Source organism: Ostrinia furnacalis, unplaced genomic scaffold (genome assembly GCF_004193835.3).
Source record: "Ostrinia furnacalis isolate ACB-3 unplaced genomic scaffold, ASM419383v2 OfSCF0389, whole genome shotgun sequence".
Taxonomy (NCBI): Eukaryota; Metazoa; Arthropoda; class Insecta; order Lepidoptera; family Crambidae; genus Ostrinia; species Ostrinia furnacalis.
The window spans coordinates 16,325-30,046 of NW_021130628.1; the positions used below are offsets into that span (position 1 = coordinate 16,325).

Genomic DNA, 13,722 nt, shown 5'->3' on the forward strand with positions numbered 1-13,722 from the left:
TTGTACAATTTTGTTTGTAACCGAACTTGTGTGTGGCGATTATGCGGTCGAGCTTCCTCTCGTAGTAATAAATGTTTTGACAATAATTCCGTCTTGACCTGTTATTTATGAAAAATCATCAAATTTTATAATAAAAAATAAATTTATAAACGTATCTTTAGATAATCTATATCAAAAATACTATTTTCACGTTATATTATGAAATCTTTGATATCGGCGAAATATGTTTTTGACTTTTTTTGAGACATCGAAGAGAGGTTTCCTAAATAGTATAAGATCCCGCTATACAACGACCTTCACCGAGATGCTTATTTGATGAAACATATTTTATATTCAATTTAACATGTCAATAATTATATTGCTTAAGGGTTGCCTAATAAATTTCAGTCCAGGATATGATTAATTAATCATTAAAAAAAGTTTTATTTTTAAATATTTCATCGGTTTGATTATTAAACAAACTCCATACCAATCGAAAGTATGAAGCCCATAGAATATGCAAACGTTAGGTTGCCTATTCTTTTCCAGTCATAACTCTCGGGTTGCCAGGTATAAACAGGTAAATTGATAGAGCATTTTGCATCGGTCTGATAATATAATCAAATATAAATGAAAATAAAGATTATTTCATTATGAACACGGTGGTATAGGGTTGCCTGCGAAAAATCAGTCCTGAATGACGGTTGTCGAATTTTGTAAAGTGAAATTAAAACTGAAAGGTGACATTTTTCGAGTAGTTGGCAACATTTGGGAAAGACGAGTTGTATGAGGCGTTTGTGTGTCTTGTCAAGAGGTGACCGTGTTCATAATGAAATAATCTTTATTTTCATTTATATTTGATTAAATTATCAGACCGATGCAAAATGCTCTATCAATTTACCTGTTTATACCTGGCAACCCGAGAGTTATGACTGGAAAAGAATAGGCAACCTAACGTTTGCATATTCTATGGGCTTCATACTTTCGATTGGTATGGAGTTTGTTTAATAATCAAACCGATGAAATATTTAAAAATAAAACTTTTTTTAATGATTAATTAATCATATCCTGGACTGAAATTTATTAGGCAACCCTTAAGCAATATAATTATTGACATGTTAAATTGAATATAAAATACGTTTCATCAAATAAGCATCTCGGTGAAGGTCGTTGTATAGCGGGATCTTAGACTAAAACTGTTGATAAGTTTGCATTTTGTTGTTCATACAAACTACGGTTAGTCAAAGGCATTTGTAGGGAATATAAAATAATTCAGTATAATTTTCTTCGATGGTGTTTAGGCTAGTTGGTATAAACATACGACACTGGATCGCACAACAATGTTGTAATTGGCTTTCACTTGTTTTCACTTGTATCGTTTGGGGTTTTCACTATATTTTACCATTAACTATTCAAAAGATAGTGATAGCTTATAATGTTTGTACCTATATTACTTTTAAACGGCTCCTTTTAGAGAGAGCGTACTGTGTATTTAGCACTATATTATATAAATAATTTGCTGTACATTCGTTGTTAATATTTAAACATGGTTGGTATTAGAGGCAGTAAGATGTACTAGGTTGCCAAATACATAAATTTGCCATTTATAGTATTACAAAAGGACGTGATTTAGTTTTCACTGTGTAAGCTTTGTTTTGATTCTGTAAAAATACTAATTAATGCAGATTGATGTTCTTTGCTTGTAATTTGTGCGTAGTTTTGCAAATGATACTTGGTTTCAGAGTCCAGAGGTTTAGTAATTCGTAATTGCCTAAAATACAAGAAAAGTTGACATAATGTAGATAGGAATTAGCAAACAAAAAACGCAATTGATTTAACATTGTGAATGTGTAAAGACAGAGTTATAAGGGACCTTAACAGGTTATATTAGCGACTTCATAACTTACTTCATAAGTTTTGGTGTCGCCAAATATTTTGCAGCTTCAACGTATGGTTGGTGTGGCAACACTGGCTTTATGAAAGCCAGGATAATCTGTATTGCCAGCTTAAGGTGATCTCTGTGATGTAAAAGGCTGAGTGTTGCTCACAAGCAATCAGGGTGTGTGTTGTGTGTACCTAAGTAAGATTGACTTGGCATGTGCTAACTGGAAACGAATTTATGTGTAACGAAGTATTGCATGTATAAAGGTATATGATACGTAGGCATGCTATATTAGTAAAAGACCGTAGAAATATCCAGGCATAATACCGGTCACGATATCGCACGCTACGTAGCTATGTCAATATACCTTAAACAGGAGATCTTATGTATCAACAAAATAGTATTTGTGAGCGAAGAAAGAGTCCAAATCCTAAAAAGCAGGCTATAAAGTTTACCGAAACGGCTTTTAAAGTTCATATTAGCTCTCTTCAGCTTTTTCGTCTGCTGTGGGGTGATGGTAAGAATAACTAATACTCGTACAGAATGGAAATTGTAAATTACATACCTCCTAGTAAACCCTTTTTAAGATAAAAACCTCTTTCACAATCTACTAGATCTATAGTAGTGCATTTTAATAACGGGTATGACGCGGGTGCTTCCTTCTACGGCGTTATTATGTATTCTTATGAGTGCGGTATGACTTAGTTGTTATTGTGCTTTTAGTATTATTTTGCAGTATATGATTTCATACCTAACACTGATGCTTAACTGAGCTTGTAAAGCCATTTTTATTTATGAATTACAGGTCTTTAGTAATTTTTTTGCTAATGTTCAAAGAATTATTCTGAACTACTTTGTTGCTCCAATATTATCAACTACTGATATTGGTGCATTTTGTTAAAATTTTACTTGTACAATAATAATGAACGACTTATATTCTGTACGTACGGTGTCTTATGAATTTTTTGGATCAATGTTAACTAGAAACTTACTATTAACCATTATTCCTGTTGTTGTAAGTCGGCATCGGTATCTCCACTGTAAAATGTACCATTTGAACTTCCTACATATCACGGTAAAGTACCTGTTGTAAATCATTTTTGGGTTTTGTACAACGTCTCAAGTTATCAAACTCGAAGCTATTAATATTCTAAATTCTATAGTTTCCCAGCTCTGGCCAGATTATAGTGCTTTAATATCCCGCTAGAGGCGCTTAACTTGACTACCTGGTGAACAGCACCTTTTGTAACAAAAACTTTTCACTAGAGATGAATTAAATTATTTAGCAAATCCCATTTATTCGTAAGAATTTTGTCTTTTGGCTATTCGAGATGATCTAATTTTTATGTTGTAGATGTTGTACAAAACCCTTATTATTACCAAATAAGTGCTGTCATGAATAGACGTAAATTCCGATCCATTCTACATTATTTCTTTTTTGTTAATTTCTTCTTTAGTTTATTGTTAAAATAAGTTTATTTACTTTTTTATTATCACCGACATAAGGAAATGTTAATTTATTTTATTTGTTCTTCGTTTATTTATTCTAGTTGTGATCACTTGGTGATTGAAACGTTCACATTGTACCAAAACTATGAAATCTATGTACATAGTCTATCAAATTATAAAGTGTTTATGTGATATTATGTATAGTTAAGAGTTAAACCGTGCCGAGTAGTTTTTCTATGTGGTATCAGTTGTGATTTTTCAATAAATGAACTGCTATAATATGACGTTTTTTTATTATTTCAATGTAAGGACCAAGAAATTTAAAAATAACATACACCATGATAAAGTTTTGAAACTATTTTATTTAACAATTTTACTTAGACAGTATATTTATATGTATATAAACACCATAAAAGTCAAATATCTATGTTATATACAATAGGCATTTCACAATATAATATACTCGTTGTATTCTATATCACATATTGACAACTATCAATAAACTTTGTACAAATATATTACTAAAATATTCACAATAAAATATACTATATTATATTCTGAGGTTCTCTATCACTTAGTTATAAAATGAGATATCCTCATAACAATATAATATTTGATTTGAAATTTGTAGAGTTCTTTTAGCCAATTTATTCTAAAATAGTATAGATTACCAGTTTTAACATTGAAAATATATTACTAAGCATTTATATGTATACTTTCTTTCTGGAAGCACATTAAAGAAGACATCGTAGGTCGGTAGCACCAAATCTGATAAACTTTATTATTACAATGTATAGTTTATACCATATTATTTGTTTTGAAATATTATTATGTAATACTGTTCAATATATGTAGGTATTACTTACAGAATATTTAGGTAAGATTGTTGGCTTAATGTTGATACTAAACTAATATGGCTATCACCATTGCGGTCTTAACATAATATGTACACAGTTGAGATCAACCTTATATCTACTTATATGAAGATCTTTATAGATTTTGGCACTCTGGACCACAATACTTTGTCATATAGATTTACAATAAAATATAAAAATTTCTCGATAAAAACTACGATTCTGTACATATTGCATTAAAGACAAGCAATTTCATGGCAAGCTACAAATACTAATTTGATGTTATGTATTTTATACAAAAAATAGGAATATTCAAAATCAAGAATCTGCTACCATTATTTGAGTATTTCTCAAAAAAAATGTACATTTTGAAAAAAAAAAGTGTGCTTTGAAACAGGTCAAAAGTTTTACATTTATAAATCATCACACAAAAAAAACACACACACAATTTTGAAGGATGGATATTAATCTTTAAGATAACGAAGAATTATAGCTATAATCCTACTTATTACCAAATATTTAGATATTTTAAAAATAGTCCTTTTTTTACCTTTCATACAAAAACCTGTTTGCCACCCTAGCTTTTTCATGTATTTTTGTTTCATAAAATGCGATACGTAACTAAATTATTGTAAATTTCTTTGTATTATCGTTCTACAGTAATCGCAGTTTCTGTATCAAATTGATTTTCTATGGGGTGTCATAATGAATTGGCAATTTAAAGCAAAAAAACAAAATGAGTCGCTCTCATTTACTATTTCGTTATTTACTCTTTAGTTACGATTTATTTCTACTTTCCCATGGTTTCTGAACAATTCCGTATTTATTTTTAACGGACAACAATAGCTGCACTCTGAATGGCTGTTGGCCTGACGTCTCCGCCATAACATCTATCGCGAAAATTAGTGAAAACGTGTGTGTTTTGTGGGATTACTTTTTCGTAACAGGCAGTAAAATCAGCGATTTTATATAGAACGGTAAGTCTTCATTTAACCATTTTTTGTAATACGTGTGGTACGAACATTTAGTAAGCTTTTATATTTGCTGTAACAAATTTTATCAAAAAAATACTTGTTTCTGATCTCATTTTGTCTAATATTTCGTTACGTTTTTTACGAATTTCGTTACGTTACGAAAAAGTACAACATAATGCTGAGTGTATACTGTTATTACCTGACTAAGCATAGTAATATTCACTACTTAATTTATTTCAAAAAATATAGAGCGTTAATAACAAAAGGATTGGATACTATCTGCTTTACAGAAGTGCCACCAGCAAAAAATTATCAAATCATTTAGATTACGTTTTTATGTGATTACTTCTTTTGTTTTTTTAGGAATGCCGCCAAAAACCAATGCCAAAAGGCAAAAAGCTTACAGAGAACGACTCAAAATGGATAAACATGATGGAACAAAAATAATTTTATTAAAATAGTATGAATGATTACTCCCTTATTTTATTTCTAACCCCTTAATATTACCCCGTATTTGGGTGCATACTTACAAATATTTCGAATTGAATAAATGAAGAGCATTCACAATATTTCGCCAATGTATAACAAGCCTTATGGCCTTACTATTTCGTTACTACCGTTTCGTTACGTACATTTTTTTGAGAAATACTCATTTAATGGTTACATAACACTGACTGAATTTTTATCTATTAACTTAGCTCTAATTGTTTTCATGAAGCATTTCGGCTTAAATCTTAAATACATACACTATCACAAGGAGTCAGCCAGCTATCCAACCTTGTTTGATTTTTGTGAATTCATTTCGAAGAATTTTAAAGAATTCTCTTTACAATCTTGGATCAATCACATTAAAATACCGGTCCAGCCGTCTAACTACCTGAGAAGGAAAACTGCAGCTAATGCATTATCTAAAGGTACACATCGAATGCCTGCAAACGACCGTTTTAGTACAAATGTCTTTAGCTTATACAGTTGTATTTCTAACCCAATAATGGGAGACTTCACAGAACACTCATGGGACCAGCAGCCGATTTCTCAGCGGGATTATAGACTATTATAAAACATAATATATTAACATCACATCGTCTCTTGGCATACGCAACGGCAACTTATGTTGACGAGCGATACCACAATATTGCGTAACTTCGTCGAGCCAGCCACGACCCAGCTGTTTAGCAATACAGTGTTCATTAAGCTATACGCATACGGTACTTGTTCTTCCTGGGCTGAATCTGGCACCAAAGTTGCACGTATGCGTTTATAAGAACACACCTGCCGAACTTTCGATGGGCGTAACGCGCACAATGTCCGTTGAATGCCACTCAAACAGTTGCTAACCAATTTTCAGCTGAAGTGTTGCTTCTTCAAAACTGCGAGTATATTCAGCCGACCTTTCAGCAGCTGTATACCTCGCTAGTGCTGCAGCAAGCAATGCGACGATCCCTCAGCAGTTCTCCGAGCCACTAACTCCTCCCAATCGCGCAGTCTCGGCGCGCATACAAGAGCATATCGGCCAAGACGGCGCCGCGCCATGACCAGGAACTCGCCGGCGCCGGCCGCCGCGCCGCACGCTGCGCCCACGTGCACGTGCGCGTGCAACGCGCGCGCCCGCCGTCTAGTGCGCTTGCGCGTCGTGCTGCGCTCTAAAGTGTTGTCTACTTCGTACCTGAAACAATTGATTTTTATTTTATATTTTACTGAAAAGTTCACAGACATAAGATTTCTCAAACAAATCATTTTTTAGATGCCTCTTCCTAAAGTTAACATACTCTTGGTTTCAATGTGTGACTATTCCAACTTAAAAGAAAATCCAAGAAACCTTTACCTACCGTGGCCCTGTGGTGACCACGGGCTGAAAAACGTAGCGTGGGCAGGCCTCCTACTAGGTGGACCGACGATCTGGTAAAGGTCGCGGGAAGAGCCTGGATGCGGGCAGCGCAGGACCGTTCATTGTGGAAAACCTTGGGGGAGGCCTTTGTCCAGCAGTGGACGTCATTTGGCTGAAACGGCCGTGGCCCTACATTATGTCAATGACATTTTGATTCAAATTCAAAATAGTTCCTCCTCATCTCTTCTAATAACTATGCCCTAAGCTACAGCTACTTATGCTCTAGGTACTTTTAAAGTTCAATAAGCAATCTTTTTTTTTTTGCATAACAAGGCAGGTATTTGACCGCAATCGCACCTGGTGTTAAGTGAGATGCAGTCTAGGTATTGACTGAAACGATTGAGTATTGATTGTTAAATGTAATTTTTTCCGTATTGCCTAACTACCTACTTCTGCTTAAGTTTCAGCATCATTATTACCTGAAGTATTCGCCGTCATCGTCCAAGTCATCCGAGTCCTTGTGTTCGTCAGACGCGCGCCCCGTAGCCCGGATCAGCTTGGTCAGCCGAACTGTCAGCTGCGTGGTGTCCAGGTCTTCACGCTGCTCGCTGCCCACGATCACGCCTCGGGACACTGCAGCAATGGAAAGGTATGTTAGTAAACCGTTGAAGAAAGTAACTTCAAGGTTACTCTATCTCGATCAACAAATAGGTACAACTTTTCTAGTTCAAGAATAGTTTTAAGCGTCGCTTTAGAGTGAAAACCTCGGGAATGCATTTTTTCTCATTTTTATGCATTTTCTGCATTTCGGTCAATCTTACAGAATAGAACAGTTCTGGATCTTCCTCCTGAAAAATTACTTAAGGCGTCGATAGAGTGACATGTTATCGATAGAGAAGAGATTATCTACCTCAAACCATACATTTTAATATTTTTAGGTCATTAGACTTATAGTACCTAGCTAATGTAGAGCGTAGAGTTTAAAGTAGTACCAGCCGGTACAATATTCTACCTTTTATAACATTAATTGAACTTTCTTAGATCCAAACTTTAACGAATCACTGTCGACAAAGCCAGTATTATAATAAAGAAATATTATTATCTTCCAGTGTAAACCGAGCGCATTCTGTCTTCTACAACAAAAGACTTAGTCCTAGCTCCGGTTATCAACCGTGCTGCCTTCAGGCTAAAATGACGTAATACTTAATACTTTGAGTACCAAAATACATCGGCGCAATTCGACATAGTAGATATAGATTTGTTAGAAGTATTAATCACTGTGTCGCCATTGTCCGCCGCTACATTTTTTGCTTCGGCGTGAGTAAGCGCAAATGTAGTAACTGCGTTTTTTCCAAAGCTTTTGTTTGAGCGAGATAAGTGAATAGTGCGGGCCTTTGGTAAACGGTCATCAACCCTACTCCGCCCAGAAAGCCTATAATTATGCCGAAGTTTGACTAACGATCTTGTCTATCCTACCTGAATGTTCTCACAATTTGTTTCTAGACGCAATTCTGACATGTCTTATTTAATTATTATTTTTTGCAGGTCTTAAATTTTATGGTTTAATTTTACGTACGTACGTTTAATTTTTTTATAAAGAAAGTTTACATCTACAGGAATCTACAGGAAATAAGTAATAATGTGTCCATCAGCAACATGATGGGTCCCTCAAAATCTCCAAGCTCGATTAGTAACGTGCATACAAAAAATGTCGGTAATTATTATATGGCATGACAAACTAAAATTTCAATGATACGTGACAGAGATGGTTAATACGGCAGAGGCGGCCGCCCGCCGACCCGCGGGCAACGCATCTCCGACTATTATCATTTATCAAACGAGAATAAAAAGCCCACATCTACTCCCCGCCGCGTCGCGTGCCGCCTCGCCATACTAGTTTGTCCAGTACTTATCGAGTTCAACTGTTATGCCCGTAAATTGAAACTAGACGAGCCCAGATTGGCGCTATCCCGTTGCGTACACAAAAGCTTCCGCAAGTCCGGTGCGCTTTGCAATTTTTAATGCGCTTCTAAGAAGCAAACTCACAACCGCTCTGCGGAACGAATCAAAAGAACGAAAACAGCTTTTTCACTTTATCACATTTAGATTTAACGAGGTAAATTCTGAATTTCTCCCGAATAACATGTTAACGCACGCCGCCGTTTACAAATATTCGTCGTTGTATGAGGGAATTATATTCTCGGGTAATAAGGCTTTAATTTAATTGCGGGAGAGAGGAATGTTGATTATGGCGACAAATTACGGTGCGGTGCGGCGCAAGAGTTGATTAACATTCAGCGCCCGCTTCTGCTAACTCATTACGCGGTGGTGCAATCCTGCCTCAAATGTAAGGGTAGAAACATATCACATCAGCCACTGTGTAATTAGCCCCACAATTGTCTCTACATGCCGTAATGTTTGTATTCTTGTTCGACAAGTTTATTCATCGATCAAATAATTATCGCAAGTGTTGATGTCACCTGCATCCAATTAAGTGCATAATTATGTACATACCTAAATCACTAGTGCAGAAAGCTAGCTCCAATTCAGCTTCTGAGCAGGGTCTGCAGTCAGCCGTGGCTGGGTCGTAGTGCCTCCTCACGAGCGGGCGGGCCTCGTACTTGAAGGTAGCCTCTCGCCTCTTGGTCCCTTCCTCTGGTTCGGCCTCTACGTACAAAGCAGCTCGGCCTTTTCTGCTGCGGAAGCATCGTAACTCCTTAGGATCGCCATCATCAGGCGCGTACAGGGGAACCAACTTGTGCGTGCCTTCCACGAACAAACGCGCCGGGAAGCGCTCGGCGACTCCTGAAAAAAAAGAACACTTTTATGAAGAAGGCTTCATTTAAATTTAACGGAAAATCGATTTGTAATGCTGTAAATAAGTAATGAATTCTTAATAAGGTAGTCCTGTCCTTGAAAGAAGTTTATCTGAAATCATTATAAGAAACGTTTTGGGTCGGCAGGGACATAAAAATACTCGCATATTACACGTTTTAAAACTCAATCTCGTTATCAGTACCTACCTGGAATTGGAGTTTACATTATTTTTAAACTAGATAGCGGTTAATATTCTTGTTATTCTCGCTTACAAACTTTAGATAAAAGATTTTCACAAAAGTCATCCTCTTGTTCCGACTGGTTTTATGATGGGGAGTTCCATCGGATAAGGTGTTGTGACGGTACGAGCAGTTTTTTATCGGTTACATCTCTTAAGAATAATCGTGTCCGTTAAATTTGAGCGAATATAAAATTCTTGAAACACGGATAAAAGGCTACGATTACGAAGGCGTCGTAACATAGATAGTGTAGTAGTTGTGAGATGATAGAACAGGCCGAGCGGGTCAGGCTGCCTGGGGACATGCACGCCCGTTCTGACCCAGCACATGTCACTATAGCTGTTAGATATTTCAGGGCATTATGGATAAAACTTTGTAGAACCCATACATGCCACCATATGCCCGAGGGGCTAAAATGACGACATGGTAATTTTAATATCTGGTTAAAATGTGTTTAGAAGGTATTCTGTTATTATTATGATATGAAACATGAACAACAACAACATGGCAATGTTGCCATATTAAACCATCACTATCTGCCCCCCCTAGACAAAATGCAAAATGTGACAGTTTTTATGTCGAAAGACGGTCGAAAAGTCTTTTTTTTGTATGGAGTTTTAACGGATTCGATTTTCCAAACTAAAGTGATACTTGTCTAGCTCTAGACCCAAGTAAAACGCTTTTAGCTAGCATTAAATTTGTTTGTGTATCAAGTAACGGTTTTAATATCGTTATTTCAAATTACAAACTCTCTAACCTGTATCATTCAGCCGCTCTGCATGAAACAAGTCGGGCGGGTCGGGCCGCCTGATGACTCGCACGCAGACCCTGAACTCGCGCTCGCCGGCCGGTAGCGAAGGCCTGAACAGCAGCCGCAGGGCTCCGCGAGGGTACACCCACGACACGCTGCCTTCTCTGCAGCGGAGGTACACTGGAGTCACTCCCCGCTCCGTGGTTGAGGTGAGACCACTGTGGACAAAGAGAAGTTAGGTTTAGAATGGATTAAAGAACTTAGATTCTTCATCATGATTATTTCAGCCATAGGACGTCCACTGCTGAACATAGGCCTCCCCCAATGATTTCCACAAAGACCGGTTGGTAGCGGCCTGCATCCAGCGCCTTCCTGCTACATACGGATTCTAATTTTGTTAAGTGCTGATTATTTAGGGCCCTTTACCTTATTCTAATCATGAGAGAGTACGAAAAAGTTACCGCAGTATTAAGTATTTACAACCAGTATTGGTTCCAGTACTACTAACAAAAAAGGCAATAAATTACACGTCGCTGCGTACGGTTATTTACTTAATTAATGTGATTATGTTTCTAGTTTGAGGCCCTTTCCATATATTACGGTCAGAAAGTAGTTTTAATCATATTTGGACAATCTGATTGGGACACTGCCGCTACCGAAGACATAAATTCGGAAAGAAAGCTTATTACGTATTCCTATCGCGCCCGTAGCGCCGCGCGCGCAGCCGCCGCGGAACATTTCCCATTAAAATTATTAAAAATTTCTTATACTGCCACCGCTTTTTGACCACACTCATCCATTCTCGGACGCCCGCCGTGATTATGTATGAAAACAGCAAGGTTTATACGTAATCTTTAATTCAATCACCAAAATACCTGTTACCTTAAAAGTAATTCAATTTGTATAATAAATCACATTCAAACACTGTGATGAGAAACTTTGGAGGTTTGCGTATTTCTCATCAATATTTAACACCAATAAAATGGTTTGCCTAAAATAACTCGTTTTTAAATCGAATACCTACGTTAAATCCATAGCTGGGCATTAACTCGTTAATCCGTTAATCGTTAATTAACGAAGTTAACATTTCTATTAACGGATTAACTTTTAAGTTAACTTTAAAAAATGTTAACGGACTCGTTAACTTCCGTTAAATTATCCTAAGTCCGTTAATCGTTAATCCAGTACCTACTATTTACCAAAAAGATACAGCAGGCACGCTGAAAACGCTAGAAAAACGCGTTCTGACAAGTACGTTCAGGCTTCCAGAACTTCCAGAACCCAAAACAACAGTTTTTGTAACCAGATCACTAACGACACTTGTTTGTATGTGTGGGACAACTCTTGCAACTGAATTTAAGACCAGTTTTCCTCAACCAATTGAGCTGAAATTTGGTATACTTAATGTAAGTACGATGACGATGCAAAGTTATGGTACCATTGAGCTGGTTCATACTCCATCATCAGTCATGAGGTGGCCATAGGAACTCCTAAATGAAACGGCGGCATCGCATCGAATTTGGGTCGTTGGATTTGTCTTTTCGAGCACTTTAGTACTAGATGATGTCCAGGGTCCTGATGATGGAGTCAGGAGGTGGCCATAGGAAACTGTGGAAACTTATCGAGTTTGGGTTTGCAGGTTTTGTCTTTTCGAGCACTTTGGTGCTAAATTGTACGAGCCCCGATGCAAAATAGTTCGTCTAGTATGAAAAATAAGATAATTATGTAATAATGTGAAGTGAATTTGGGTAAAGTAATTAGGAAAGTTAAGAACTAAGTAAACCACAATTTGAGTAACATTCCAAAGTTTATTTTAACGTATCTCAAAATCTTTCATGACCTTACATAACATAAATAAATAAAAAAATATACTGAAACACATGACGCAAAAATGTTCGTCTACCATTGGCTCTCACGCAAAATAGTTCGTCTACCACTTAGTTCTGTCGCCTTTGCTTTCAATTACAGCTTTAATGCGAAGAGGTATGGTCGCAACCAACGCTGCACTCTCGTTGGTCGTAATTGACTCCCACACAGCCAAGAGTTTAGCCTTCAAGTCGGTCTTCGATCTTGATGGATTTTTGCGAAGGACTTTCTTCATTTTCCACCATAGGGTCTCAATCGGCGATAAGTCCGGGCTGTTAGATGACCATTCGATGGTTGGGATGTTCTTTGACGGCAGCCATGTCTTTGTTGTCGTTGTAGTATGTCAGGAAGCACCGTTTTGTTGAAAAATGAAAGAATCTTGATGTTTGAGTAACGGAATGGAGGGCAATACACTTTCTGCCAAAATAGTTTGGTATCTTGTTGCATTGATGGAACCATCCACAAACTGCATTCCACCAACACCTTGTACAGACATGCAGCCCCAACTCATAAGAGACGCTGGAAACTTAACTTTTCGTTCAATGCAATCGGTATGAAATGCTTCATGTTTATTTCGAACCACTTTTTATCTTCCATCGCCGACTGTGACTTCAAATTTGGACTCGTCACTCCATATGATACTACGCCACTGATCAGAAGTCCAATTTAAGTGATCACGAACAAACTTCAATTTCTTTTTCTTTTGTAAAGCAGTCCATAGTGGTTTCTCCTTAGCTGTGTAAAATTCGTAGCCCATTCTTTTCAACACTCTTTGCAGGTATCAACTGAGACATCTTTGTCAATCATGTCTCCATTGCACTGTGACTTCTCCAGCTCGAGCACGACGATTTTTTTTGACAATTTTCTTAAGAATTCTGTTTTCTGTTTCACTCTTTAATTTCGAAAGCTTGTAGCGCACACATAAAAGAGGAATAAATTCCATGCGCGATACAAGCTTTCGAAATTATTTGAACCTTACATACTTATTTTTTTCGTTTTATTATCATGTGTTAACGGATTAACGATTAACGTTAACTTGCGTTAAATCTTGCGAAATGTAACGTTTTAACGTTTAACGAAGTT

At 36.7% G+C, this 13,722-nt stretch overlaps 1 protein-coding gene across 1 annotated transcript in view; it reads right to left on the reverse strand.

The window, feature by feature from the left end:
- Positions 1–5,838: 5,838 nt before the first annotated feature.
- Positions 5,839–13,722, reverse strand: part of LOC114362622 (meteorin-like protein) — a 30,022-nt gene continuing 22,138 nt past the window's right edge. Inside the window, exons 2-5 of the mRNA XM_028318096.1 lie at positions 10,780–10,991; positions 9,481–9,771; positions 7,446–7,599; positions 5,839–6,804 (exon numbers count right to left, since the gene is read on the reverse strand). Of these exons, the coding sequence (XP_028173897.1) occupies positions 6,552–6,804; positions 7,446–7,599; positions 9,481–9,771; positions 10,780–10,991 (910 nt within the window). The 3' untranslated portion in view covers positions 5,839–6,551. The remainder of the gene's footprint in view (positions 6,805–7,445; positions 7,600–9,480; positions 9,772–10,779; positions 10,992–13,722) is intronic.